A 27386-nucleotide genomic window follows, 5' to 3' on the forward strand; every position below is an offset into this window, starting at 1 on the left:
TTTCTGAGAGTGTTGCTGAAGACCGTGAAATGTCGATTCGTCGCCGTTCGCAGCAATTGGGTTTGTGTTATTCGACCACATGGAACATTTTACGCAAAGATCTTGGTGTAAAACCGTATAAAATACAGCTCGTGCAAGAACTGAAGCCGAACGATCTGCCACAACGTCGAATTTTCATTGAATGGGCCCTAGAAAAGTTGGCAGAAAATCCGCTTTTTTATCGACAAATTTTGTTCAGCGATGAGGCTCATTTCTGGTTGAATGGCTACGTAAATAAACAAAATTGGCGCATTTGGAGTGAAGAGCAACCAGAAGCCGTTCCAGAACTGCCCATGCATCACGAAAAATGCACTGTTTGGTGTGGTTTGTACGCTGGTGGAATCATTGGACCGTATTTTTTCAAAGATGCTGTTGGACGCAACGTTACGGTGAATGGCGATCGCTATCATTCAATGCTAACAAACTTTTTGTTGCCAAAAATGGAAGAACTGAACTTGGTTGACATGTGGTTTCAACAAGATGGCGCTACATGCCACACAGCTCGCGATTCTATGGCCGTTTTGAGGGAAAACTTCGGAGAACAATTCATCTCAAGGAATGGACCGGTAAGTTGGCCACCAAGATCATGCGATTTGACGCCTTTAGACTATTTTTTGTGGGGCTAAGTCAAGTCTTAAGTCTACACAAATAAGCCAGCAACTATTCCAGCTTTGGAAGACAACATTTCCGAAGAAATTCGGGCTATTCCGGCCGAAATGCTCGAAAAAGTTACCCAAAATTGGACTTTCCTAATGGACCACCTAAATGATTTTAAATGAAATTATCTTCAAAAAGTAAATGTCATGGACCAATCTAACGTTTCAAATAAAGAATTGATGAGATTTTGCAAATTGTATGCGTTTTTTTTTTCAAAAAAAAGTTCTCAAGCTCTTAAAAAACCACCGTTTAGAATACTGACTCCCAATAAATTTTTTTTAATAGATAAAACCATCGAAATCTGCAGAAAGGACTTCCAAAAGCCAATAGCACCAGTCAGCGACTTGAATTAAATTGTATATAATATAATATTGTGACGTGATACCAAACTTATACATATAATTTTGAACAAAATTAAATTAACGTTTTTGTTTATAAATCAATATAAACTGATAAAATAAATAATTGTCACCTGGAATCTTTTACGAACAAACATGTTTTTATCATACAACGTAAACTTAAATTTTTGACGTCTGGTAAAATTTGGAAAAAAAATCGAATTGGCAATTTTCTTACGAAAAGTAAAATCCTAAAAAAACAACACTAAAAGTTGGTAAACATTGATTTAGACTTAAATACCTTTTCAAAAATTAAAGATATTTGCTTCAAAGTAATTTCATCTTATTTCCAATAATATAGTTTTCAACATTCTATACAATTTTGGGAAAGATCGAATTGACATTTTTTGTAAAAAAAAACCAAAAAAAGAAACCAGATACAAACAATACTAAAACTTGGTTTGATTTTTAATTCAAATATTTTTTTTTTAAATTCAAAATATTGGCCCTTTATAGGCAATGTTGTTTTCTACATTCAGTTAAATTTTGATAAAAATCCAAAAGTCAGTTTGTTTCATAAAAATTAAAATCGACAAAAAATAGTAAGCAAAATTGGTGTGCGATTTTCGAAGAAAGATATTGTTCTATTTTCAAGAAATGATACTAAAATTGTTATTAATTGGTTTTAGACTAAAGACCTCGTTAACAAAAACAGATTTTGAAATCCAACTGTTCCTATCTTTTAAGAAAATTCATCTGAAAACTTAAAATAATAAACGAAAGCCTGCAAAATACTGATAAGGAATATTTTTCGACTCAAGTATTAGGAGAACACAAATTATTGTTGTGAATATTTTGTTAAAGTTTTAAGCAAGACAAATCAACAGACGGGATGGAAAGTTATTTGCTTGAGCCGCATGCTAGCCTCTTCTATATTATATAAGGTGACGTGATAACAAATTGGTATATTTTTTAAAATAATCGTGTATTTTTTGTAAACAGAAAGCTGAAAATAATATTTGTCACCTCGAATACTTTACATACAAAAAATGATATTAACTGCAGAATGCAATGAAGAATAACGTTTTTGACATCTGAGAAAAATCGAATTGACAGTTTTTTGTATACAAAATAAATACCCAAAAAAACGTTATTAAAAGCCGTTAAAAATTGATTTTGGATTCAAATATCTTTTTAAAAATAAAGGCATTGCCTTCAAACATATTCCGTCTTATAGAAATATTGTTTTCGACATTCAGTAAAATTTTCATTGAAATCCTACAGTTTTCTTTTCATAAAAATTAAAACCTACAACAAATAGTAGGACACAATATTGGTAAAATTTTATTCTCGGTATCTCGTGAATAAATGAAGGTATTGTCTTCAAAAAATGTAAATTTTTAAGAAATTCTCCTAAAATTGGTAAAAAAATTGTTTTCGACTAAAACTGCAGTTAGAAAAAATAAAATTTGAAATCAAACTATTTCATCATATGCAACATATTGTTGGTTATCTTTAAATTTGTTAGAATAATGGCACTAACAACTTTTTTCACAAAATACGAAAACCTACTAGCCTTTTATGCAATACAAATCGGCAGACACTAAGTTATCAGTGTGAGTCGCATCCCAGCCTTTTTTTTAGAGAAACTACAAAACACAAAAACCATGAAAAGAACAATAACGAATAGGAAATTGTTTACGACTCAATTGGCTGGTTTTGTCTAGATAAACAAATGATTTAACATAACCCTATACAAATTAATTGAGTAGATATAGTCAAACTAACTTATAGGCAAGTACAAAGTAACACATCTGGAAATAATGTTTATACAGTAAGTTGTCATAAATATATTTATGGTTAGTTAGGGTAATTTTTTTTACTGGCCAAGCTATTTCAACCATCTGCTTAATGGTGATGAAGTCAACGATTCCGCCACCGAGCAGCTACGTTAAATCCATTTGGTTGACCATCTAGAGTGAGATCAAACGTATCTTGTCCAGCGTGTTATGTGAACGCCTGAAGCCATTTACTGACGAATTTATTGACCCTTACCAGTGTGCCTTCAGGCCTGCAAAATCTACTATCGACCAAATTTTCGCTCTACGCCAAATCCTAGAAAAGACCCAAGAACATAACATCGAAACACACCATCTTTTCGTTGATTTTAAAGCAACTTATGAAATTGTAAACAGGAACGAACTTTATCGTGCCATGTTGAGTTTTGGAATCTCTACCAAACTGATACGACTTACTAAAGGAGTCTGATGATCGGGTTGGTCCCCGTGAAATAGCTATAACTCCAGCCTATGAACTTGGTGGTAGCACACACAAGTTGTTGTTGTTTCATTTTAAATATTCAATTGTAAATTCGGCAAGCAGCTGCCTTAAACTGTGAGTATAAAATTTCATACAAAAACCTCCTTAGAATTACTCCGTAGAATTAGACGTAGACGGTCAAAATGAGACAATTGACATGTACAACATCGAGGTAGTAAACGAAATTGTTTATCTGCGCACTGCAGTTAATTCTGCAAATGACATCAGCGCGGAGATCAAACGTAGAATGACCCTTGCTAATAGCTGTTTTTTTGGCCTAAGCAAGCAGCATCCCAGTCTTGCTGTATGGTGCAGAAGCATGTAGCCTCTTTAAGGCGGATGAAGGATGTCTTCGAGAGAAAGGTTCTGCGTACGATCTATGGTCCGGTTTGTGCCGACAGGCAAAGTAACATCTGGCGAAGAAGATTTAATCAGGAGCTATACGAGCTGTACAGCGGCTTGCCACTGGTCAAAAAGTACGTGTTCAACGCTTAAGATAGCTAGGGCACGTCGAGCGAATGAACATCGAAGCTCCATCCCGTAAAGTATTCTCCGCCAAGCCTGAGGGAACAAGAAGCAGAGGCAGGACTCATCTCTGGTGGAGTGGGTGGTGGACGGTGGTGGTGTGTGATCAAGTTGAGGCAGACGCACGTCAACTTGGTATTCAAAACTGGAGACGGCAAGCGAGAGATCCAGTAAGCTGGCGAAAGTTATTACTTGATGCCCAGGAGCACAATGCGCTTTAGCGCCACCTACAGCAAAAGTAAGTAAGCTATTTTACCTTAAATAAGAACTAGAAATGTTTCACTTTCGTTAACCAACTGTTGGTAAAATAAGGTAGTCATATTTCTCAAAATAATTTTGCCTTATTTCACTTTATTTCACTATAAGACCAATTTTTAAAAGTTGGTCTTGTTTCAAATGGCCTTATTTCACGGCACCGAAATAAGTGTTACTGCAAAATACTAGAAAATGGGTGAAGTATATTTCCACAATTTTAAAACTTTGTTAAATGTTGATGGATTGCTAAACCTTAATCCACAGAAACATTTAACTTTCTAACCATAGACAACAATTGAAATATTTCATGTTTGATCGATGCACTTGTACAGATACTACTTGTTTTTTGTTGCAATTTCGAAGGAATTTATTTTGTTTTTTTTTTTCAATTTTTTCACAAGAAAGATTTTTAAAATATTTTTTTTTTTTTAAGTTTAAAGCAATTTTTTTTAAACTTAGGAATTTTTGATATCACTAAATGCAATCTCACTTTAGCTTAGGTAAGTACATATGTAAAAGTCAATTCAACTTTCTAAACAAACAATAAAAGTTGCAAAATAAATGGTGAAATCATTTGATAGTCAGGTTTCTGTCCATTTTCAGCTGGTACTATTTTTCCATTTTCGGCATTGGAGTTATTCGAATCCAACTGATTCCATTCCTTGGTGCTCTTATTCCCATTGGCATCAACGCATTCATAAGTCATCTCGCAACAATAAGGATAAGGCTTCAAAAGTCTTGCATTTTCAATCAAAGTACAATTAGGAAGTGATATACGTCCACATCTAATTCAAACAGAAATTCAATGAAGTTTATTTCAGATTTTTTTTAATCTAAAAATTCATACCCGTCAACCATAATTGATCCATCTTCACGACAATTTGTTGTTTGACACACCATCGGTATTTGACTGTTTCCCTTTGGTAAAATACGTCCATTGTAGAAACATATCCCAGGTGTTCCTAAATAATGTTCACTTATGATTGAGGAAATCCAATTCACTTAACTTACGGATATTTGCTGGAATGACGTAGGAATATCCATAACATCCGGTGGCCATTATGACCATCAGTGGTAGTAATATCAATCTTTTCATTTTCTTAAACAAATTAAACAATATTTTGTTTCGAATTCAAAAGGAAGAATCAGAGGACTGTTGGATCTTCAAAATAATCCTCGGTCTTTTATAAACTCGCGATTATATTGTTTTTATTTATTTTCAAAAAATACAACAAATAATAATCAAAAAATTCCATAATAATTCTTTGTTTTTCAACACCATTAATCTTTTACAAAAAAGAAAAGACAATTAATAAATTGCATCTGATAATTTTACTAATTAAATGTTCAAATCTTTCTTTTTTATTTTTAAGGTCATCAAAAGGTTAGGTAATGATAGAAGAATAAAAAGGAGATGAATGATGAGTAAGCTGGTGTACGCTTTGTAGATACATAACTTAATCTTTATGAAATACATTTTAAATTTTTATTTTTATGATAATGATTTTGATGACTAATTTTGAGATTTTTAATGCAACAGATTATTATGGAATTAAGTAAATGTTATTTTGACTCAGAATGAATTTATTGTTATTTCTTTTTGTGTGTAGTCTGAGTCCAGTTTTATTTATTACGCTTTGTAATGAATCTGTGATGACAATAACTATATTTTGGAGAGGATCTTCGTTACGGCATTTTCCTTAGGTACCTCCTAAGTTTAAATTATTTGATTGACTAAATTCTTAGAGTATTTAACAATAATTTAACGTTTTTTTTTACTAAAGTTCTCTTCATTTTTAATGAACTTAAATTTAATTTAAAATAGAACAACCCTTTCTTACCTTTCTAAAAATTATGATGGTCCACTCTAGTAGTGCTCTTTTAGTCGCATGAATTCTGAATTTCAAGCTGTGCTGGCATTTCCATTCAGAAAAGTTTGACAATTCTTCTCTTTTGATAACTTCGGTTCATAAATCTACCAGAATTTGACCTACGGCGGCGCGCGTTGAAGGCCGCTGTAGTTTGCGGCTTATTCGCAATTACCTGTGAAATCGCTACAAGAAAAAGTATAAAAGAGAAACCACACGATCTTGATAACTTATACACGTCACCTCGGATAACAATGCCATAAAACCTACTGTGTCTTGAGCTGTGTGGAACCAGGCTCCATCCTGTTATAACCATAAATTTAGTTCAATATCATCCAATTCGGGCCACACATAGTTGGTGGCAATCGATCTATATTGATCGCAGCGCCGTTGATGGTGATGGCTTGGTCATCAGCATTTTTCGACATTAAGTTCCAATGCATTGGCACCTAGGAAATCTCGCGTGAATTGAAGTGGATCCAAATTCGGCAATTTCGCGTATTCACGTACCAATTCAAAGATGGGCCTCACCAATGCCATGATTTTTCGAGCAAAATTGGGATCAACTTTTGACTTCTTCAAAATCACCAAAGCTTTACCCATTTGCATGTGTTTCTTGGCGCTGTAACTTGCTACGATGTTTTGTCATTGGTGACTCATTAAAAAAAGCAATTTTGACAGAAAGCAAAAGAAACAAAATGGTCGCCACGAGCTGTGAAATTTGGAGATTTTTTAATGAAAATGTTGGTCACGGATCCGCCTCAAATGTTCTATCCGATTAGTCTAATATAAGCATATTTTTTCTAACATGTCGTACGGTATCTCAAGAATGAATTCTTCTATTTTGGCCTCTGGTGCATCAATAAAAGCATACCCTATAGACATGAGCCTTATCATAGCCCAATACAAGGTAGTCTAGATGCCACGATTTGGGCAGCCAATAAACCGACCCCAAACGTACATTGTTACGCGTTCTGTGTGATATTTGTTGAAACTAAATGTTAAGCTCTTCCATAAGCTGTAATCAGTGCACAGTAGCGCTCATCATTCACAGTAACGTAGCGATTCGAATCATGTTTGAAGAAATGTAATGATTCCGCCAGTCCATATTTCGTACCAAACAGTGACTTTTATGGATGCATTGGTAGCTCCTGCAAAGCTTTTGGCTGTTCTACACTACATAAAGGGTACTTTTGTATGTTCACGTATCCATTTAACCAGAAATGAGTTTCATAGCTGAAGAAAATTTATCTACAATAAAGTGCATTTTCCATCAACTATTCAAGAGCTCATTCGCCAAAAATTACGAGTTGTGTTAAGCCGTTCAGTGGAGTATAAGAGGTGACCGACTCGGAATTTCCTTAGTTGGCAGCGTTTTGGTGGTTTAAAGTCCAACAATTTAAATATATTGTGAAAGTTTGTCAAAATACGTTGGATAGTCGACTCAGTAGGTCACTAAAACTGACCATAAAATGGAAGAAGCGCGTGATAAACTTTCTTAACAGAGAACGCAATCAAATAATTTTCAAGGGTAATTCATTTTTTGGATGATTCATGGTTAAATTTTATACCAAATTAAAGATATTTGTCTTTTATTCAAAACACTAGACGGGTGTAAGCTTTCAAAACCAGTGTTGCCCAAAAATTCGTCATTATAGGAGCTTGTTAAAAAAAAAGTAATTAAATCGGTATGTTTTTCATATTGAAAGAAGCTAAATTTAGAAAAAAATTATAGCCAATTTCATAAGAAAATTATCGGACCGTTTTTGAAAAATACCGCATTTTCTATTTTTAACCAAAAACACCTTTGAGTTTGAGCCTAATCGGTTCTAATCTTAGAATGGAGGGGCAAGAGGGCAGACAGACAGAATCGTCGGACCCAGTTCTTGCGACTCGACCTCGAAATTGAAATTTCGTACGAGTGTTTGCTATGTAATTTTTTATATTAAAAGAGGCACTTCTTAACGTTTCTGTCTTAGACCTTTAACATATTTTAATATGAAGAAGTGTTTTTAGTTAACCAGTTCATCAACTTGGAATGAAAAATAAATACTCACAAAATGTTTTGAATTTTCCAAATTTCTCAAGTATCAGCATAAGTTTTTCATGTCAAAAATGAAGAAATGTGGAAAGCAGTTAACATTAACGGTTTTATCATTGGTCTACAATGACGCGGCCTTTCCTATGAAACTTTTCTGCACACATCTTTCTTATTGTACATATCACATAAGTTATAATTTTTATAATAAAACTGATAATCGAAGCATTCAATTTGAAATCGCATGTTGCCGTTTCCGTTTCCTCAAGTCAAAGTTTTCTAAATAAAAACGTTTACTTTCCGGATTAGAAGAATTAACTAAAGCGGAAGAAAAACACACAATTTTTTTTTCAAAACGAGATACGAAAACTCTTTATTTTCAATTTTCGTTTCTTCACAACTCACACTGATATTCTAATCTTTAAATAAACTTTTCCATGACTTTTGTTATTCTTATCAGTGTAAATTATATTTCACAATTATTTGTAATTATGGCTTTTTCCACCAAATTATCATCTTAAACATTCTCCATCGCACTTATAAACTTATTTTTTTTTTTAAATATTTTTAAACTAACAAAAGTTGCAAAATGAATGGTTGAGCAACTTTGCCATCAGCTTGTTTTGCTTGTTTAGCTGCATTCAATTTCGTCAAGGCTTTCTTGAAATCAGTGACTTTCTCAACAGGTTTGCCATTAGGGTAGAGTTGATTCCAGATCTTGGTGTAAACGTTGCCTTCTGCATCCAAGCACTGGTAAGTCATGTCACAGCAATCAGGGTATGATGGCATGGTGAGTGGGTCAACGATCAAAGTACAGTTGGGAAGGGTGATTGGTCCACATCTTTATTATCGACAATTAAAAAAGGTATTTAATGGGAACTTATATAATTTGGAAATCAAACTTACCCATCAATCAAAATTGAACCATCAGCATTGCACTTAGTATTCTGGCAGACTCCGGGAACTTGGCTGTCACCGCTTGGCAACATTTTTCCATTGTAAAAGCAAATACCAGGTGTAACTGCAAATGAATATGTCACAATTATCGACGATTCTTGAAGATCCAAAGTAAATTTCTAACTAACCCAAACTACCAGGAATGATGTACGAGTATCCATAACATCCGGCCAAAACGGCGAACAAAACTGTCAAAATCAAAACTTTCATATTTTTGTCTTAGAAATGTATTCTCTCTTTTCTGAAGATTAAAGTAAAACTGTTAGACCATCAAATTGTTTTGGGTCTTTTATACTTTTTAGAAATAATTTTTTTTAAAAATTTGTATTATCAGTTGTTGTTTGTTTCTTATTCTAATATTTTTTTCAACACATAGAAATTTGAAAACAAATTAACTAAATTGCGTCAGATTGCGATTGATATACGAACTAGCTAATTACCTAAATTTTTCTTCTCTATGAGGTCTTTGGGTTATGTTGATTAGTTGATTCGGATTAGTAACATAGAGAAATATGTTTTGCTGTTGGGGGCCAAGTCGAGCTTGTATTGAAAAAATGTCTGATAACGTCTTATGATGCGCCAAGCAGTATGTGGTGAGTCATAGTATTTATACTAACCGACACGACATTTCTTTTAAAAAATATGATTATTCAAAAGGTTAATCGTTGCTTTTTGAATTGTGTCAAAAAAAAAGTTGATAAGACAGCATCACTTATCGCAGAATCCAGTGTAGAAAAAAATATCTGCAAGCTAAGCATTCTTTTAGAAAAAATTTAAAACCTGACAAATTTTTGTTTAAATTACCAGTTTTAACATGGCACAGTGGAGTACATTGAAATTTTGGAAAGGGAAAAGGGGTTATAATTCAGAACACGAATTAATTACAATGAATGCAAATATAATTCAGTAATAGAAAAAAATCTCGGTAAAATTGAAAAAAAAAGATTTACTATATACAAATTTGAAATGCAGTATTTTAAGTTAATAAAATTTCTAGTTTTTTACAGAAATCCTGACACTTCTATGCCACTGGTTTTTTTATGGGTACACATAATTTACATAATGAAAAAAACTTTTGTTTATTTCAACTGATGTACTTTTCAAGTTTTAAAAATTTGTTGATTTTTGAGACATGAGTCTTGAAGATATAAATGCTGACGTAGAAATTAAATTAAATATTTATAGAATTTTAAAATAATAATTTAAACAAGTAGCCATTTCACGCAGACTCTTTAATGATTATGAAGTCAAAAGAGATTATTATTTGGTACTTGAAAGGTTTGAAATCAAATTTTCTTCATCTAGCAGTTCTTATCTTAAAAATGTTCTTAACAAGTTTTGACCTTTTTTCAAAACTGGTGTTTGAATTATGTGTTATAAAATAAAAATCTTTTAAAAATGAAATTCTTCTGTCAATTAAAATAGCATCTTACCTAACACATTATTTTCATAATTCTTGCCTTAAGATACTGATATTTCGTAACTTTAAACATTTTCCTCCGTATATTCTCCAACACTAAGTTAACCCATCACAAATTAAATTTTAAAGCTGGTTTTCTAAAAACCTGCATTACCTTTCATGAATTTAGCACATTCTCGGGTTAACCAAACATTTTTAGTTCTCGTGGATTTTGAATAATTTAATTTTTCCAAAAAATAAATTAGCGAACAAAATCATAAATAGTCAAAAAAAAAAAGTTTTCTCGTGAACCAAATTTTCAGACATTTTGCCAGAACCGTAAATAAAATAACTCAACTATTTTCGTATTGAAGGTTTTTTAAAAATAATTAGTAGCAAGAAATTTTGTCTGTTCCAATAAAGTTTACAAAAGTGCATTCTTGTTTCGCTAAATGTAGTGGAGACAATTTTGAAAAATTATCTATTTTTATTTGTTTCTAAAGAAACTCTTGATAACCAAATTTATCCCGGCATGGGAAGTGTACTACATACATCAGCTTACTGAAAAAGTGGAGGTTCTGCTATCACTATCCAGTATAAAAAAGGTCAAGAAGGCTTTAAAATCAAGCAATTCATGAAATTGAAGTGGACGTGTGGAAGCATTATGAAATACCAGGTGACTGGCGAAAATGTGGCTTCTGTTTTTCGTATCTCGTTGTTAAGTACCGCCTATAAGATACTCTTCTCTATTTTACCAGAACGGATAGCCCTATATGCTTAAATTATCATTGGACTATATCAGTGTGGCTTCATCCCAAACAAATTCACCGATCACATTTGTGCCCTTTGATAGGGATTTAAAATGTCTAGAATTTAATAATACAACTTATCAGATGTGTATAAACATAGGCCGCCTACGATACCATTGCCAAGGTAGAACCTTAGAACAACGACATCAGCATCATCGGAAGTACCAAACAAGCTGTTGAAGATTCCTTCATCCAGATCGAGCAGGCGGCACAAAATCATAGGCTGCACATCCGTTGAGTACTAGGGTCTAGAAGAACAAGGTCTTATAGTGACTTACAACTCTCCACCATTTTTGTGGGAGTACTATTGTCAGGGAATGAGGAGACCTACAGTTTTAAGCCGAATCCCAACTGATAGTTTGAGAAAGCACGTTTTCATGACAAGAATTACTCTTGTGAACTTGAATTTGTCAATTCCTTTCAAAAGGCAGAGATCAAACAAAAGACTTCTGGAATAACAATATAAAGCACTAACCATCATTCCACATTAGTGCAGCAAAAATAAAGCGGCGTCAACTGTGAAAAAGAAAAGTTGGTAAGCAAACAAGGTAGTGGAGCATGAATTTCAAGTAGTGAAACCCTTAAAATAACTTGGTTGAATAGCAACAGCCAATAACAACATAGAAGAAGAAATTCGCAGGTGACCAACAGAGCCTCTTTACTCTGTCAAAGCTTTTCAAATTTAGGAAGTTTAACATAACTTCTAATCTGCTGCTATACAGGGTGACGATTCTGTCAAAACTCATATAGGTATGGATCCGAGCCGTATGGCTTAGTAACAGGCACTCCGACCTCTAAGGTGTTTTCAAGAGGACAGTCTTACTATATGATTAATAATGGCTGATACACAAACATGCTTCAGCTTTGGCTTCGCCAGACGTTTACGAGTTTAGTCATAGGAATTCAATGCATGCTAACACCATAAATCTTTGGCATCATGTTTCGCTTGACAATCGTAAAGAAAAGAACGTAATGTTACGTAATTTGCTGAACATTTGCTTTGTCTGACAGCTCCACAGCTGTAAAAAAAAAGTCAACAAACAAAATATATTTGCTTTTGGAGCGATTCCCATTCGTTATTATAGAAATGTCACTCAAAGCAAGCTCGTAGCAGGCCTGTGAACCGTGTTTGTGTTTAAGCCATAACGATTTCGAAGACGCTTCAATCATAAACTGTATTTAAGCTACCTGTAAGAAGAAATCGTGACAAAAATTAAGCCCGGTAGAATTATTACGGTGGGCTGGGCATATAGCTCGCATGAGAGAAGAGGAAACAGAGGGGAAAGTATTTTTGTATTACATTTCATGGAAGGCGACAACGTTTCAGGTTACGTTAACGCTGGAGAATTGCCTTGGGGAGCGCCTCGACATGAGGATAGTTGGATGGACTAGTTAACGGAGGCAGGACTGGATCCTAGTTAACGAGCCGAACACTCCATTTTTTTGATAAGAAAGTAAGTTTAAAACGAGCTTAATAAACTCGAAGAAGAATAAAGAATTGATAACAAAAATATTTGTAAGAATTGTAAACGAAACCTTTAAACCTTTATTTTGGTTTACAAAACTGTATCTTTTAAGGGATTGACAAACCTTCTTGTCAAAAAAAGTGTTTCCTCAAATAAGACATTCGGATTTGGCATAAAAACTGTAGTTTTATTACCGAAATAGGTGAGTGTCACTATGCTTTGGTTTGGTTTGGTTTGGTTCTTCAAAAACTGTTCCAACATATGATTTTGATATTTATTTATTCTATACGTTACAAAAATTTGTCAATGTTTTTGAAGTTTCTGATAAATAATCTATAAATTCACTGTTCAACAAAACCTTGCGTAGGTTGTTATCAAATTAAACACTTTCCAAGTTGCTTCAAAGCCAACGTCTTGATCCATCTTGAAAATGAATCAAATCAGGTTTTTTGAGATTTAGAATTTGAAAATTCAAAAAAAGCGTTTTGGACTGTGTTATTTCATAAACTGCATGTTTTTAACAAAACTTCTTATAGTTTTTTTTTAAATATGTAATGATTATTTTAAAACGTCGGTGGAAAATTTTTGAGTATCTTACTCATCTTCTTTATTCTCTTGCACTTCATAAGTCCTGTAAAAACGAAAAAGAACACTGAATAATTAATGTTTAAACGGTTTTTAAAATAAAAACGCAAAACGTTATGAAAGTAAATTTCTGTTCTTGTGACTCATTTTCTTAACTATTTTATCACATAATGTTTCTAAAGTAAAGTAATGGTGTTGAAGAAAACGGGTACTTCTACATTTAAACAAAAAGCCGAAATTGGAGTTTTTCTTCAGAATCAACACCAACAATCAACTTTAAAATGCATTTCTCAAAACCATGAACTAATAACATTTAAGGGTTTTCAAGACTTCGTAAAGTGTCAAGTGAAGACTCACAAATCATCATATAACTATTTATGGAAATTTCGGGAAACATTTATGCATTGCAAAATCATTATAAGTTTTGTGCTAAGAAAATGCTAAGCATAAAAAACCAACAACACATTTCAAACCGTTTTTAAACAGTTTTTTTTTTTCAAAAATTTGACGTGATGGAAAAGTTATAAGGGTTAAAATCGGACAGAAAAATTATTATTTAATTCTTGCATCATAATTCAAAATTTAATTTTTTGACTGGTCTATAAAATGGCACTCAAATGACTTCAAAATCACTGTTTTTTTTCATAAAATATACGTTTAAATAAACAATTTTAAAAAAAATTCAAGTTGAAAGTATTTTGAGTACGTATTCATTTTGTGTAAAAAAACAGTCAATTGATCTGTTTTTTAGAAAAATGATGATTTCTATAAATGTTCTTATTAATTATTTTTTACTGAAAATTTTCGCTCGGAAAAACATTTTGCGTTCGGATGAAATGAAACAAATATGTAATAATATTAATACTCGTATAGGTACTTTCTAATGTTAAACTTTTTTGAGTTCGATATCAGGTACATATACCTAAAGGTTATAATCGAGAATTTATTATTTGCTGAGTTCATTACCAAATCCTTGAATCGTATATAATTAAGTAGTTACTATAAATTCTAATTACGGCACCGCGAGTATCTAACACATATATAAAATAATTGGTTTTAGGAAAAAATATTCCTTCCCAATCATCAAATTAATAGTCCTTGGAAAAAGTAATAAAAAGTATCCGTTTTGGAAAAAAAAAACATCCGATATTAAACAAACATGAGCTGAACGCTCTGTAGAATTCTATTTCAAATTTCATTAGTAATGTCGTCTTTTATTTTTGATATACTCTTCCAGGTAACGTATATTGCAAAACAAATATTTTAATCTAAAAATATACATGTCCGCTAAATTCAAAGGATAAGAAAAACAAATGAAAATGCAGTATTTCTATTCGAGGATACGATTTCCATTAGAATAAATAAAAAATGTACCTATAATAGTATTGCAATTCAAAAACGACGGAGCGGCCGCGGCGTGATGGCGGTGGTAGCGATGATAGTATATTCATCTAAAAGGACTAAAGGACTTTTTGTTTTGTCTATTTTTAACTGTGGCTTACCCGTATGGTTCACCAACTTAGCCATGCATACAAAACCCTGATGCTGATGCTAAACGCTGGCGCTGTTACTGTTACTGATGCTGCTGCTGCACTTCACAATTGCAATTTTGTATATTTCTACAAAATTCTTCTCGACGAAAAATTTAATTTCCAATACTCCCGTTATTTCTATTTTATTGTTTTTTTTATCCAACTATGTAGAAAAATAATTAACAGCGTCATTTGATCAGATACTGACGGATACTATACTAGATACTCTATACAATGGGGGCTATATTGGTTTGGGGGGGATTTAGACCAGGAAGGACATTCTCAATATTTAACCGCATGCATCCTCTCCTCCACATAGTAGTATTACCCTGAGTAAAATTGTTGGGATTTCATTTGTGTATAGGTATAGAAGGACTATACCTGTCAATCGGAGACAAAAAGAACACAAAGAGTCCTTTCACTAAAAGAATTCAATCAATCCGTCAGAGGACGCTGGAAATGTGCATACCAATCAACATGATGATCCTGGTTGATTTTCCAAGAGGGATGCGAATGCGAATACGAAAATGAAGCTTCAGAATACGACAACCCATCACAGGATGACTATGATGACTGCGACTGCGACTGCCATAGTACCACAGCATCGAGCTTGGCGGTACCAGCGACAACGACAACGACGATGATGACGGACGACAATAACGTAAAACAACAACAAAACGCACGGAAGGAACAAATCATTCAGCTTGTGTGAATGGCACAGGAGATTATTTTTCATCAGCATCCGGTGTTGATACAACTGCTGCTAAACGGAGAAGGATGAGAAAATTGCAGGGAGGGGGATGGGTTAACCAGGGCCGGGGAGCAACAAAACATTCCTAGTTGACAGCTAAACAATGTTTCAAAAAAAAAGCAATACAACAAAAATTCCCTCCAAGGACGAATATAGAGCATCAGCAGCAAAAGGGGAGTCAGAGTGCGATATGTATACACGTTGTAACCCAACACACTCTATACTCTGCTCTGCTGCTATAACACCATAAGCATTTCGTCGTGTCCTTCCGTCAAGTCCACCATCAACATCCAACATCAACATGATGCAGGTCCAGTTCCAGGAATTGTGGAATTTACGAAAGGCGAAAAGTTTTTAATTTTGTCCGATTCCCAATTTCAAATGTCAGAACATGTGACAGGCGGATGGACAAACGAACTGCTGCTGCTGCTCCTTGCTGCTATTGTAGCTGTTTTATTGTTATATATGTATGTGTACAACAATATTCCAGGACTAAATTCATGGATGATGCTGAATTTTGGTAAGACCCTGCTTTGGTTGCCTGATGCTGCTGATGTGAGTTAGAAAGAGAAACTAAGTGTGAAAGAGGGAGTGATAGAGATGGATGGATGGAAAGATAAATTCACTGGAGATTTATTGTCTTGAAAATGTTTGTAAATTAAAATCCTATGTCCATGCTTTTTGAAGTGGGTGCTGCAACTCTTGTTTTATGTTGAAAAAAACATAGTGTGACCATCTTTATATTTTTATTTCATTGCTAAATAATAAACTTTGTTACTGTGGTGAAAAAAAGTTCTTATTTTACACAACATGTGTTTCAAATACTATTCAGATATAAAAAACAAAATAATTGAGGTCATCAGTATTTATTTTTAATCACATATCCGGATAGTTGAATCTATGACACGGTAGAGGATAAACCATAAGGGGCAGTTGAGATTTAATTTATTTCTCACATAATCTGATATTCAGATAAATAATAATTTAATGAAACAATTTTGGATAAATTGATTGAATCATTGATATTCGAACTATTTCGCATATTATCCCTCATCCGGATAATAGAATCAATGACAACATTTTGGATAATACGAGCGAGTCAGTTGGGATCAAAACTATTTCTCATGTTATCCGACATACGGATAATTAAATCCATGACAAATTTTGTGAATAGAATGAATAGGGCAATCGAGATCACAACTATTTGTCATATAACCTGATATTCATAAAATTGAATAATATCCATAATTGTGAATAAAACAAAAAAGGTACGAGTAATTGAGATCCGAAATATTTCTCATACTTAACAATATCCGGATAATTGAAGCAATGACAATATTGCGGGTAAAATGAATGAGGCAATTGATATCCAAACTATTTTTTATATGATACCATATCCGGAAGAATTGAATCAATAACTCTATTGTGGATAGAAAAAAAGCAATTCAAATTCAAGCCATTTCTCACATAGTTCAATATACGGATAAGTGAATAAATTTCAGAATTTTCTGATTCCTGCATAATGATTATGGATAAAACGAGGGAGGCAAATAATATTCGCATATAATCCGATATCCAGATTGTTCAATCATTAACATAATTGGTAGGTATACAAGTAATTAAGTAATTGATATCCAAATGTATCTCGTATCTTAAAATCGTAAGATCGGAATTATTTTTCATACTGTCTGACATCTGGATAATAATTAAACTAATGAAGCTACTGCAGAAAAAGCGAATGAGGTAATAAAATCCGAACTATGTTCGCTATTCGGATAGTTGAATCAACGAACGTATTAGTTCAGATTGAAACTATTCCTCATATTGTCCGATATCCGAAATATTGAATCATTGACAATATTGTTTATAAAAGAATAAGGGAATCAAGAACAAAACTTTTTCTCATGTAGTTTGATACGGGGATAAGGGTATTAATTGTAGAATTTTTCGATAATTGGATAACTGATACACTAACTATTTCTTACACAATCTGATGCCCGTTTAATAAACGAATGAAAAATAATGAAACGATAATATCCGAACTGTTTCTCAAACAATCCGACTCCCAGATAATTCAATCAATGAAACAATTATGGATAAAACAAAAGACACATTTTAGATCCCAAATCCAAATAAAAGAATCAATGGTGGATAAAAAGAACGATATCCCAACTAATTGTTATGCAATCTTATATCCGGACAATTGAATCAATATCACAATTGTGAATTAAAGAAATCCTGCGATTGATTTCTAAGAACCATATATCTCGTTATACACGATATTGTGGATAACAATTGAAGTCCAATCTATTTATCATACTGTCGGATATACGGATAATTAAATCAATGACAAAATTGTGAATAAAACGAACTGTGTTACGTACTGCATCAATGGCACATTTGAGTACAAAACAAGCGATGCAATTAATATTTAAACCATTCCTTTTATTATCCAATATCCGGATAATTAAATCAACAACACTTTTTTGATGACAATTGTGGATAAAATGAACTGTGTTGAGCACTGCATCAATGACATAATGCAATTAATATTTAAACCATTATTTATATTATCCGATATCCGGATAATTAAATCAACAACACCTTTGTGGATAAAAAGAACAAGATAATTATTATCCAAACTGATTTCCATATAGTTAAAATTATATGTACGAAATTGATGAGATAATTGCAAACCAGTCCAATATCTGGATAGTTGAATTAATGACAAATTTGTGAATTAAACGAGTAAGCCATTGTTATCCGAACTGATTCTCATATTATCCACTTTCCAGATAATTTAATGAATGACACAATTGTGAAAAAAACAACGAAACAATTGAGATCCGAAATTTTTCTTAGAATGTCTGATATCCGGATAGTTGAATAAGTGAGAAAATTAAGGCCTGACATGAATTGGGTAGTTTCAAATCCACGAATTCCAAATAAAAGGGTGTTTTTTGTTTTTAAGGGGCGTAAAATTTTGCCGGAAAACAGTCTCTAAGAAATGTTACGTTTATGATTTTTGGTTTAGATGTTTGATTAATTATGAGAAACATGAACAAAGATACACATGGAAAATCAAAGGGTGTTTTTTTAGTAGAATTGATTTTCCTGTTAAGTTCGGATAATGAAGTAATGTTTACCTAAAACAGGCAATCGTTTTTTAGGGTGCGTCAATCCTCCTCATAATAATACAAAGGCTAAATATTTTTTAAGTCAAATAAAAATTAAGACGGGAAGAAAATTAAGAAAATGGTCACTCTATTAGTTCTCCTGGAATCTAAGAGAGTAATTAAAATTTGTCTTTACCCACACGTTGAGTCATATCTTGTGGTGGTGCGGTAGCTTAGTCTTGTACATTTGTACATTTTGTCCTATAACACAGTGCTCTCAGTAATTGGCATTAATTATTCACCAATCAAAAAAAAAAAACAAAAAAATCCAACAGTAAAGAACTCCCCAGTATAGTTGTAAAAAGCTAAAATTCCTTTCGTCCTTTTTATTACTGCCGATGTTTTCCTATTCATTTAAACATTCATCTTTGCTGTATGTTGTTTTGTGTTGTGTTGTTTAGTGGGCGGAATGGGAGGCGTAAGGCTTTCTGTACTTTAAAAAAAAATTGTGATGTTAAAAAAAGAACGGTACCACATGCATTGCATAGTTGTTCACAAGGGAGGAAAAAATTAGTGGTTGAGTTAGAGGGTAGATATGCTCTAAAATTTTTCTCAACCATCATCCAGGATGTTGTTTTGTTTTGTCGTAAAAACTGGGACTTTTCTCTGTTTTATATTTTTGTGAACAACGAAAACAACAACAACAACGCGAATGATGCCAGGGTTATTTTTGTATACTATATACGACTACCCTGGTTTGCTTGAGCTTGGCTGACTTGCCTGAGGGATGAGTGAGCGACATCTGTGCGCTTAATACAAATTTAATTAGAAATAGTTCCCTATGTCGACCGCTACAACATGATTTCATAGCAAAAAGGTAGGCAAAATAATGTTTTGCACCCACCGGAGTCCTTGATATGGACGGGGGCGCAACTAAACAAAAAAAAAATTATACACCGCCGCGTTACTGCCAGGATAAATAAGGGTTCGCATTTCGTTGGATTTAGGTAGAAATTTTGTTTTGTATTCGCATCTTTTTCGTCGATTTGATGAACGACAAGTGAGTCGTATTTTTGGTTGCCTTAAGGGTTGGCGAATTTTTACAACAGTATATGATGCCAAAAGGCATATGCATTAGTTTTGTGGGACGTACGCAGAAATACTTTAGCCTGAGGCTCAAAATAAATGAATGCATAGAACATTCATATACCTACCAGTGATTATTGAACCAAGTGAAATATTGTAGGAAGTATTTTTATTAATAGAAGAGGAGTAACAAATTGTGTGAATTATGAAACTTCTTCACTCCTCTAAAAGTATACAAATGAGGGAGTTATTATTTCCGTTTGATTCACTCTTTTGGACTTAATCACTTTTTATTTTTAAACTACAAGAAATAAATTAAATGTGTGACTCGATGAAAAAATGGATAATTTTTCATTTAAAATTATTCTAAACAGGAAGACATTTTTATGAAATCTTTTGAATGTAAATTTTATCTGCATGTAAACTTATAGTCATTTAAAAATCTTTGCAAATTCATTTATTGCATGTTAGTGGGGCATATGTGAAGGACCGTATAATAAACTACTCTTTTGTTTACAGAACAACTGCAACTATACTCGGATTTAATTAGGTCGGTGTAAATATTGTCATTCGCACGCATTTTATATCATTTTGACCTCGTTAAAAAGTATTTACAATTAAAATGTGCTAAGTTTGTTTAATTCACTTTTTTGTTCTTCTTCGTAAACACTTCAACATTGATTAATCTAGAGTAAACTTAACACTATGCATTTGCCATTTGTCCCCAATTGGGCGCCATTTAGTAGTAGGATAGTGCGAAAATGGGTTTAAAGTGAATTTGTATTGAAATCGTGACAATGGCTTGGTCAGGGCTGAGTTTTTGCGTACGACAAACTTATTTGAAAATGTATACAGCTTAGCCAAGGCGTTCGTAGCTGCTCCACGTCCAGAGCGAAATCTACGTCGTCGTTTCTTGTCGAAAGTTTCAAGTACGAAATGCGAATTTAATTGTTACCCCTTCGAGGCTTACTCAAACTACACAGCCATAAATACATGTTTCAGACAGACAGATCAATTATTATTAAAGTTGCTTTTGGTGCTATGGATTGCGCCCCATCCCGCGCAGTACGTCCGCCAAACTTATAAGAGTGCCACCAGTTTGGCGCATATAGCTCGCTCGATTAATTGTTTTATTTGCGTTTCCACGATTTTCATTGGTAAATAATCAAAAATAAAAAAACCTACCTACCCTCGAGGGGTTGATTGTGAAAGCAGCAGAAAGTAGGTGCATGAAATCGAATGAGTCGGAAAGGGGAGCAATACGTATGTGTATACCTAACTGCAGCAGTTTAAGTTTAATCGAATTAAAGTGAAATTGCAGTAAATGATGATTTATGTTAATTGCGGGAATTTCATTTGAGACTTTTTGTTATGATTTCATACTTTTTTTTTAAATTCATGCTTTTTATGTGAAGCGGAAAACAATTATGAGATTTTAAGCTTATTAATTAAGATTGTTTTTACAAAAAAAATTTAAGGTAATGATGGATTGTTTTTTTTTAAAAAGGAAATGTTAAATGTAGAATTAACAAAAATATTACACATTTAAATAAAATCAACCACTAATGAGCTATTTCGGTTTTCAACAAAAATTTTAACAGTACGAAAAAGATGAAAAACAATTATGTTAAACGAAGTGAATTATTATTCTAAAGAAATAAACATTAAAAAAATTTGTAATTTGCTAATTCTATGTTTGTTGAGACAAATTTTTAATATTTTTTTAAATTTTTTTGCAAAACAAAAACTGTCAGAATTTTTTAAGAAATATTGCAAAATGTTATTAACAGTATTTTGTATACAATCGAACAAGTTTAAAGTTCATTTGTTATATCTTAATTTTGTCAATTTTTTAAAAGTTTTAGTCCAAATTTTCTTAAACTTTTTTTAGATGAAATATGTTTACGGTCAATACGTTTTTTATTCGTAAGAAATGTAAGTAAAAAATAAATAAAATTATTGGTTGTCATTTTTCTTAAAAAAAGAAACCAAATATTTTGACAGTTTACACAAAATATGTATTTCGTCACATTGCACTGTGGTTCCACCGAAGGCCAAAATTATAAAAAAATTGCTGTAGCGATTATTACAATAAATGGTTAAAATGAGCTGAGAACATTCCAAATTAAATAGAAATAGAAAAGGAAAAACCGTTACATTTTTATTTTCAGAGTAATCACATTGCAAATACATGGCATTTGAGTTTTAGTACTCTAAGAGTAATTGCGACTCCATTTGTTAAATTAATTTTTTTTGTATCTGTGCGTTATTTTTTTTTTGTAATGGATATATTGGTGAAAGGTAAGATATTTGTTATTCATTTTTTATTATTCACTTTTCGACTGAGCATTAACGTAATAAATTGGGTCTAAATAAAAAAGAAATGAAAATAAAATAGGTTAATATTGTTTGTTTTAAGCTTTTAACTGTTACGCCTCGTTACGCCCCCACAAAGTTGTATATTACCAAAAAGGTAATTTCATGTACTATTTAATACACGTTGACTTAGCTGCGATTACTTGCGAACTAACTTTTAATTAATTTTTGAGCCACCTAAAGTCTCATTTTTTGTATTTCAGGGCATTTAACTAAAGTCTCATTTACAAGAATGTTTGTGCTTCAGCATTGGTTAAATGCTAATGGAACCAAAAAAATAAGTCCAATTCAATATTAGATATCATTTCCAAGTCCTTACATGACATTTCAAATGAATCGTATATGTGTAAAAAACTTACGTATTTCTGAAGAAAAAAAAAATTCTTGTTAAAAATTATTCTGGATGGCTTAATACAAAAGAAGTATGCATCATTTCAGAAAATAACAATTATTTGCCCTATTCAACTTCTGCGCGGCGACCTTCAACTTCTGCGGGGCGACCTTCAACTTCTGCGGGGCAACCTTCAACTTCTGGGCGACCTTTCAAAGATTTTGCAGAGAGCAGTAAAAGATCAAAACGAAGAAGATTGGCTACCTTATCGGAAGTGGATTCCTCTGCTGTTGATTATTTATTAAATAATTGAAATACACCTAAAACGAACAGGTATCGAAGAAGTTCTTTCACTAATAACTGAAACCAAATTATCAAAAAATCAGTATTTGCCGGATTTTATTAATTTATATACGTCATCAAAATTTTTGCCTTCGTATCAAAAAATAATTCAAACCAAAAAATGATGTTATCCTGAAAATGAAAAAATAACAGAAGTGCCTGCCGAAGTCGAACTGCAAAGTTTACTTGACCATACAGCCCAGTGTACACTGAATATATTTGAATACTGGTACCTAGAGTTGTTTCTGCGTTTAACTAATAGAATAAAGAATACTTAATGCCATTCATGTACAAAAAAAACTCATGCATCCTATAACAATTACACATAATAAAGAAAAAAATTATATTCAAATAAAACTATATTAAACCGATCTTCAACCCTTTACCGAACTTATCTCAAAGTCATGACGAAATAGTTTAAAACTGATTGCAGATTCGAAATCAGTTCGCTCAAAACATTTTAGGACCAATCGTTTTTAGATTTTATCAAGTGAGTTAGTAATTATGGCCGCCTTTGTTCGGGAGTGGAACCACTGTGCATTGTATTAAAAAAAAAGAGGTTGGGATGGGACCCACATTGATAACTTTCCATCCCGTCTGTCGATTTGTCTTGCTTAAAAGTTGGTAGGTTTTCGTGTTGGGTTGAAAAAGATGTTACCTACAATATTTTCCATATAAAGAAATAGTTAAGGTTCAAAATCTAGTTTTGTTAAATAGATTTTTAGTCGAAAACAAATTTTTACCAATTTTAGTAACATTTCTTAAATTTTTACAAATTGTTTGAATGAAATTGAATGAGAGATATCAAAAACCGAACATCAGATCTTACAAACTTTGCGTTCTATTTCTTGTAGATTTTATTTCTGTACGAAAAACAAACTGTTGGACTTTGAAAACTACTGAATATCGAAAACAATATTTTCTATGAATTAAAAAAAATTAAAGAAAATATTTTAAATTTTGGTAAGCTATTTGAGTCGAAAGTCAATTTTTACTAAGTTTCAGTATTGTTTTTTTTGAGTTTCTAGTTTTTGTAAAAAAAAATTGTCCATTCGATTTTTCTCAAAATTGTTCAAATTGTTACCAAAAATATTTTTTGAAAGATTAAATTAGTTGGAAGCTAAATCTCAAATTTTTGAAAGGAAATCAATTTTTACCAACTTTTTTTAATTCTTTTGTTTTTGTAAAAAAATGTCAATTCGATTTTTCTCAAATTCATTCCGAATTGAAAACAATATTTCTTATAAGTAAAAATTAGTTTGAAGCCATAATCTCAAATATTCGAAAAGATATTTGCATTGAAATTCAATTTTTACTAAATTTGAGTAACTTTTTTTTAGGTTTTTATTTTTTAGGAAAAAAACTGTCAATACGATTTTTTTCAAAATTTTACTACGAGATATTAAAAACGTTATTTAAAACTGCTATGGTAAAAAAACCACCCACGCAATTTTCTTAAGAGCCGTCCTTTTTGCCTTATTATCTGTATAACAAAATTTAATTGAAGTCGATATATCTTTTTGTTCTTGAGCAATGGATGTACGGACGTACGAACGTACGCACACACGCACGCACAGACATCTTCCTATGGGAAGTTACAAAAGTAGGTGTTCATTAATAAATAAAGTCGATAAAGTCATTGATTTTTGAGATGTTTGAGATCATCCAAAATTTTACCCTTTTTTAATTGAGACATATTAGAATAATGTAGCATTTGTACAAGTTTTGAAATCCAATGTTTTAATCAAACATGATATTAAAAAAAGAGTCTGAAAAATGGGTATATTTATTAAGTCAATTCAAATGGTAGACATGTGCATTCAAGACGACACAAGCGTCCACAGGCTTTTCTCAAAACCCACCTCTGTCTATCAACTCCTACTCTCACCTCCCCGCGGTGAACATCGGGTGGAAATTGGGTTCCAACCCCAGTGGAAAGTTGTTGGGGGCAGCAAACGAGAGAGGGGGGAAGAGGTGTTTCCACTAAGGCACATCTCCTTATCCAGGCGGCAGCAGACGAATTCTGGAGATGGAATCAACGGTGGTGCCTACAGCTCCAGTAAGGTTGAACTACTTAGGGCTTCTTCGACTTATTCGGAGCCCAGGCTTGTAAGGAGTGGTTTATCCGGCTCCCTTCCTTGAAGTTATACTAAGGATCTGGCCCTCCAGGTTGGGGGTTGTTCCCTCGTGGTGACTTCTTGGCCACGTAAAACATACCTTTAGTTGCGAAGCACCAACAAGCCTCGGATACGGACGGATTCACTGTTGACAACAAACGCAAACGAAATAAGGACAACGAACTTCGGATCTGTACGTGGAATGTTAGGTCCCTTAACTGATCATGTGAGCCGAATAATTAGCGGAAGCCCTAAACTGGTTGCAAGGCAGATATTACCGCCATCCAAGAAGTATGATGGGATTGACCGGGCAAACGCAAACTAAAAGTCTGCGATGTATACTATGGCGACTGCTACCGAGAACAAAGAAAGCGTCTATTTGGGTGTGGATTTGTTGTTGGAAGTAGACTCAGGCAAAAAGTCTTGAGATTCAACAGTGTGAGCTAGCGCATCACGACAATTCGCATCAAAGCTTAATTCGCCAACCTAAGCCTAATCTGCGCTCATGCCCCAACAGAGGAGAAAGATGAAGACACCAAAGACATATTCTTCGAGCTCTTGGACAAGACATATGACCCTGGCTATGATATTAAAATTGTCTTAGTAGATTTTAATGCCAAGCTAGGAAGAGAAGACATCTTTGGTGGCATAATCGGGAGATACAGCCTGCACGACACCACCTCCGACAACGGATTCAGGCTGGTCGATTTCGCTGCTGGGCGAAACGTTCTGGTAGCTATAGTACGCAGTTCACGCATCTTAATATCCACAAGGGGACACGGAAATCTCCTGATCAATCAACCGTCAACCAGATTGACCACATTCCGAGGGGCCAACATTGACTCGGACCACTACCCTGTTGTAGCCAAGGTACGGCTACGGATATCCCGATCTAAACCAAAACAGTGAAACAACAGAAATACAAAACGGCGCTGCAAAAAAGGGCTATAGCTGCTCGCGAGCTCTACGAGAAGAAGAGGAGAGAGGAACACCGGCTTCTTAGACGGAAAACAAAAGAGCATGAGAAGGGCACGATCGAGGAGATAGAGGGATGTCATAACAGGAATGAGGTTCGTAAATTTTACCAAAAGGTAAAAAAAACCTCCCAAACTTATCCGTTTGTGCAGAATGACGATGGAGAATGCATTTAATGTCAAAAAAGGTTTTAGACAAGGTGATGCACTGTCATGCGACTTCTTCAACATCGTTCTGGAAAAAATTGTGCAAAACTCAACCGTCAACGCAAGAGGCACAATCTTCCAAAGGTCCATTCAACTACTCGGATACGCAGATGATATTGACATAATTGGAAGATCAAAGCGTGATTTCAGTGAAGCGTTTTTGAGCATTGCGACGGAAGCGAAGGAGATTGGTTTATTGGTCAATGAGGGCAAGACCAAGTATATGCTGTCATCAAAAAAGGACACTGAACGACGACGTCTTGGACACAACGTCACCATGGACAGCTATAACTTTGAGGTAGTTAAGGACTTTGTCTACCTAGGCACCGCTATTAACACAGACAACGACACCAGCGCTGAAATCAAACGAAGAAAAACTCTTGCAAATCGCTGCTTCTTTGCACTTAGAAGGCAATTGAGAAGTAAAGTCCTCTCTCGAGCATCTAAAATCACCATCTATAAGACACTCATCATCCCGTTTCTCATTTATGGCACTGAGGCCTGGACCCTGTCAAAGAAAGATGAGAGTGTCATAGGATGCTTCGAGAGAAAAATTCTTCGGGTTATTTTTTTGGTCCCGTACGCATAGATGGAGAATGGAGGAAAATATTTAACGACGAACTGAAAATTGAGGTGGCGCACCCAGATATGAGAGGACCTCAACCAACTTGGCGTGCGAAACTGGAGACAACTAGCTAGGGACCGAGCTGGCTGGAGACGCATGTTGGTTGAGGCCCAGGTCCACCCCGGAATGTAGCGCCACCTTAAGTAAAGTAACTAAGTGTTTTAGATTTTCATCCTTGACCATCGTATGTGGACTTTCAAAAGTAGCGTATAGTAAGCTGAGGAAGCTTAGAACTTCTAAGACCCTGCTACTGCCACAAATGCGTAAAAAGTGGGTGAGGCCTCACTATTTACTCTACAAGGGTGCTACTTCCATCGAGAAGACTGAACAGCTTTCATATCTAGATGTGCTGTGGATTAATGACATAGTTGACATAGCCAAAATGCTGATAAGCGTTCAGGTGTTCTCCGACAATTCAAGAAGTTTTTTTACCCCTTCTGATTTGGTTATAAAGCTTTAATTTTTCTGAAACCAAAGTATAATTCTCATATTTGGACTGGTGTCCCAGCTATACTTAAGACTTTTGGATAAAATTAAAAAGAGTTTTTTTAAGAATGATAAATTGATTGAGCAATCCTTCTCTAAATGAGACATTTGATACTCTTGTACAATTACGCAAGGTCTTATGTCTATAATTGTTTTATTGAACAATTTGCACAAATAAGGGTGCAGTG

The 27386-nt window shown here is 33.6% G+C and overlaps 2 protein-coding genes across 2 annotated transcripts; both read right to left on the bottom strand.

Moving 5' to 3' along the window:
* Nucleotides 1-4610: 4610 nt before the first annotated feature.
* LOC129945818 (uncharacterized) lies at nucleotides 4611-5136 on the bottom strand. Its single transcript, XM_056055749.1, has 2 exons — nucleotides 4981-5136; nucleotides 4611-4918 (listed from the first exon to the last, which is right to left on the bottom strand). Exons 1-2 carry the CDS (start codon nucleotides 5031-5033, stop codon nucleotides 4666-4668), a joined length of 306 nt encoding a protein of 101 aa, XP_055911724.1. The 5' UTR covers nucleotides 5034-5136; the 3' UTR covers nucleotides 4611-4665.
* A 3245-nt stretch (nucleotides 5137-8381) lies between these two features.
* Nucleotides 8382-9284, bottom strand: LOC129945817 (uncharacterized). The gene is made up of 3 exons (XM_056055748.1): nucleotides 9125-9284; nucleotides 8946-9060; nucleotides 8382-8880 (listed from the first exon to the last, which is right to left on the bottom strand). Exons 1-3 carry the CDS (start codon nucleotides 9204-9206, stop codon nucleotides 8607-8609), a joined length of 471 nt encoding a protein of 156 aa, XP_055911723.1. The 5' UTR covers nucleotides 9207-9284; the 3' UTR covers nucleotides 8382-8606.
* Nucleotides 9285-27386: the final 18102 nt, after the last annotated feature.

This window comes from Eupeodes corollae, chromosome 2 (genome assembly GCF_945859685.1).
Source record: "Eupeodes corollae chromosome 2, idEupCoro1.1, whole genome shotgun sequence".
In the NCBI taxonomy this organism is placed as follows: Eukaryota; Metazoa; Arthropoda; class Insecta; order Diptera; family Syrphidae; genus Eupeodes; species Eupeodes corollae.

Coding starts and splice junctions, on each gene's coding strand:
- LOC129945818 (XM_056055749.1), bottom strand. CDS start 5,033: ATGGTGTGTCAAACAACAAATTGTCGTGAAGATGGATCAATTATGGTT. Junction 4,919..4,980: donor GGATCAATTATGGTTGACGG/GTATGAATTTTT, acceptor TGTTTGAATTAG/ATGTGGACGTATATCACTTC.
- LOC129945817 (XM_056055748.1), bottom strand. CDS start 9,206: ATGAAAGTTTTGATTTTGACAGTTTTGTTCGCCGTTTTGGCCGGATGT. Junction 9,061..9,124: donor CATCATTCCTGGTAGTTTGG/GTTAGTTAGAAA, acceptor ATTCATTTGCAG/TTACACCTGGTATTTGCTTT. Junction 8,881..8,945: donor GGTTCAATTTTGATTGATGG/GTAAGTTTGATT, acceptor TCGATAATAAAG/ATGTGGACCAATCACCCTTC.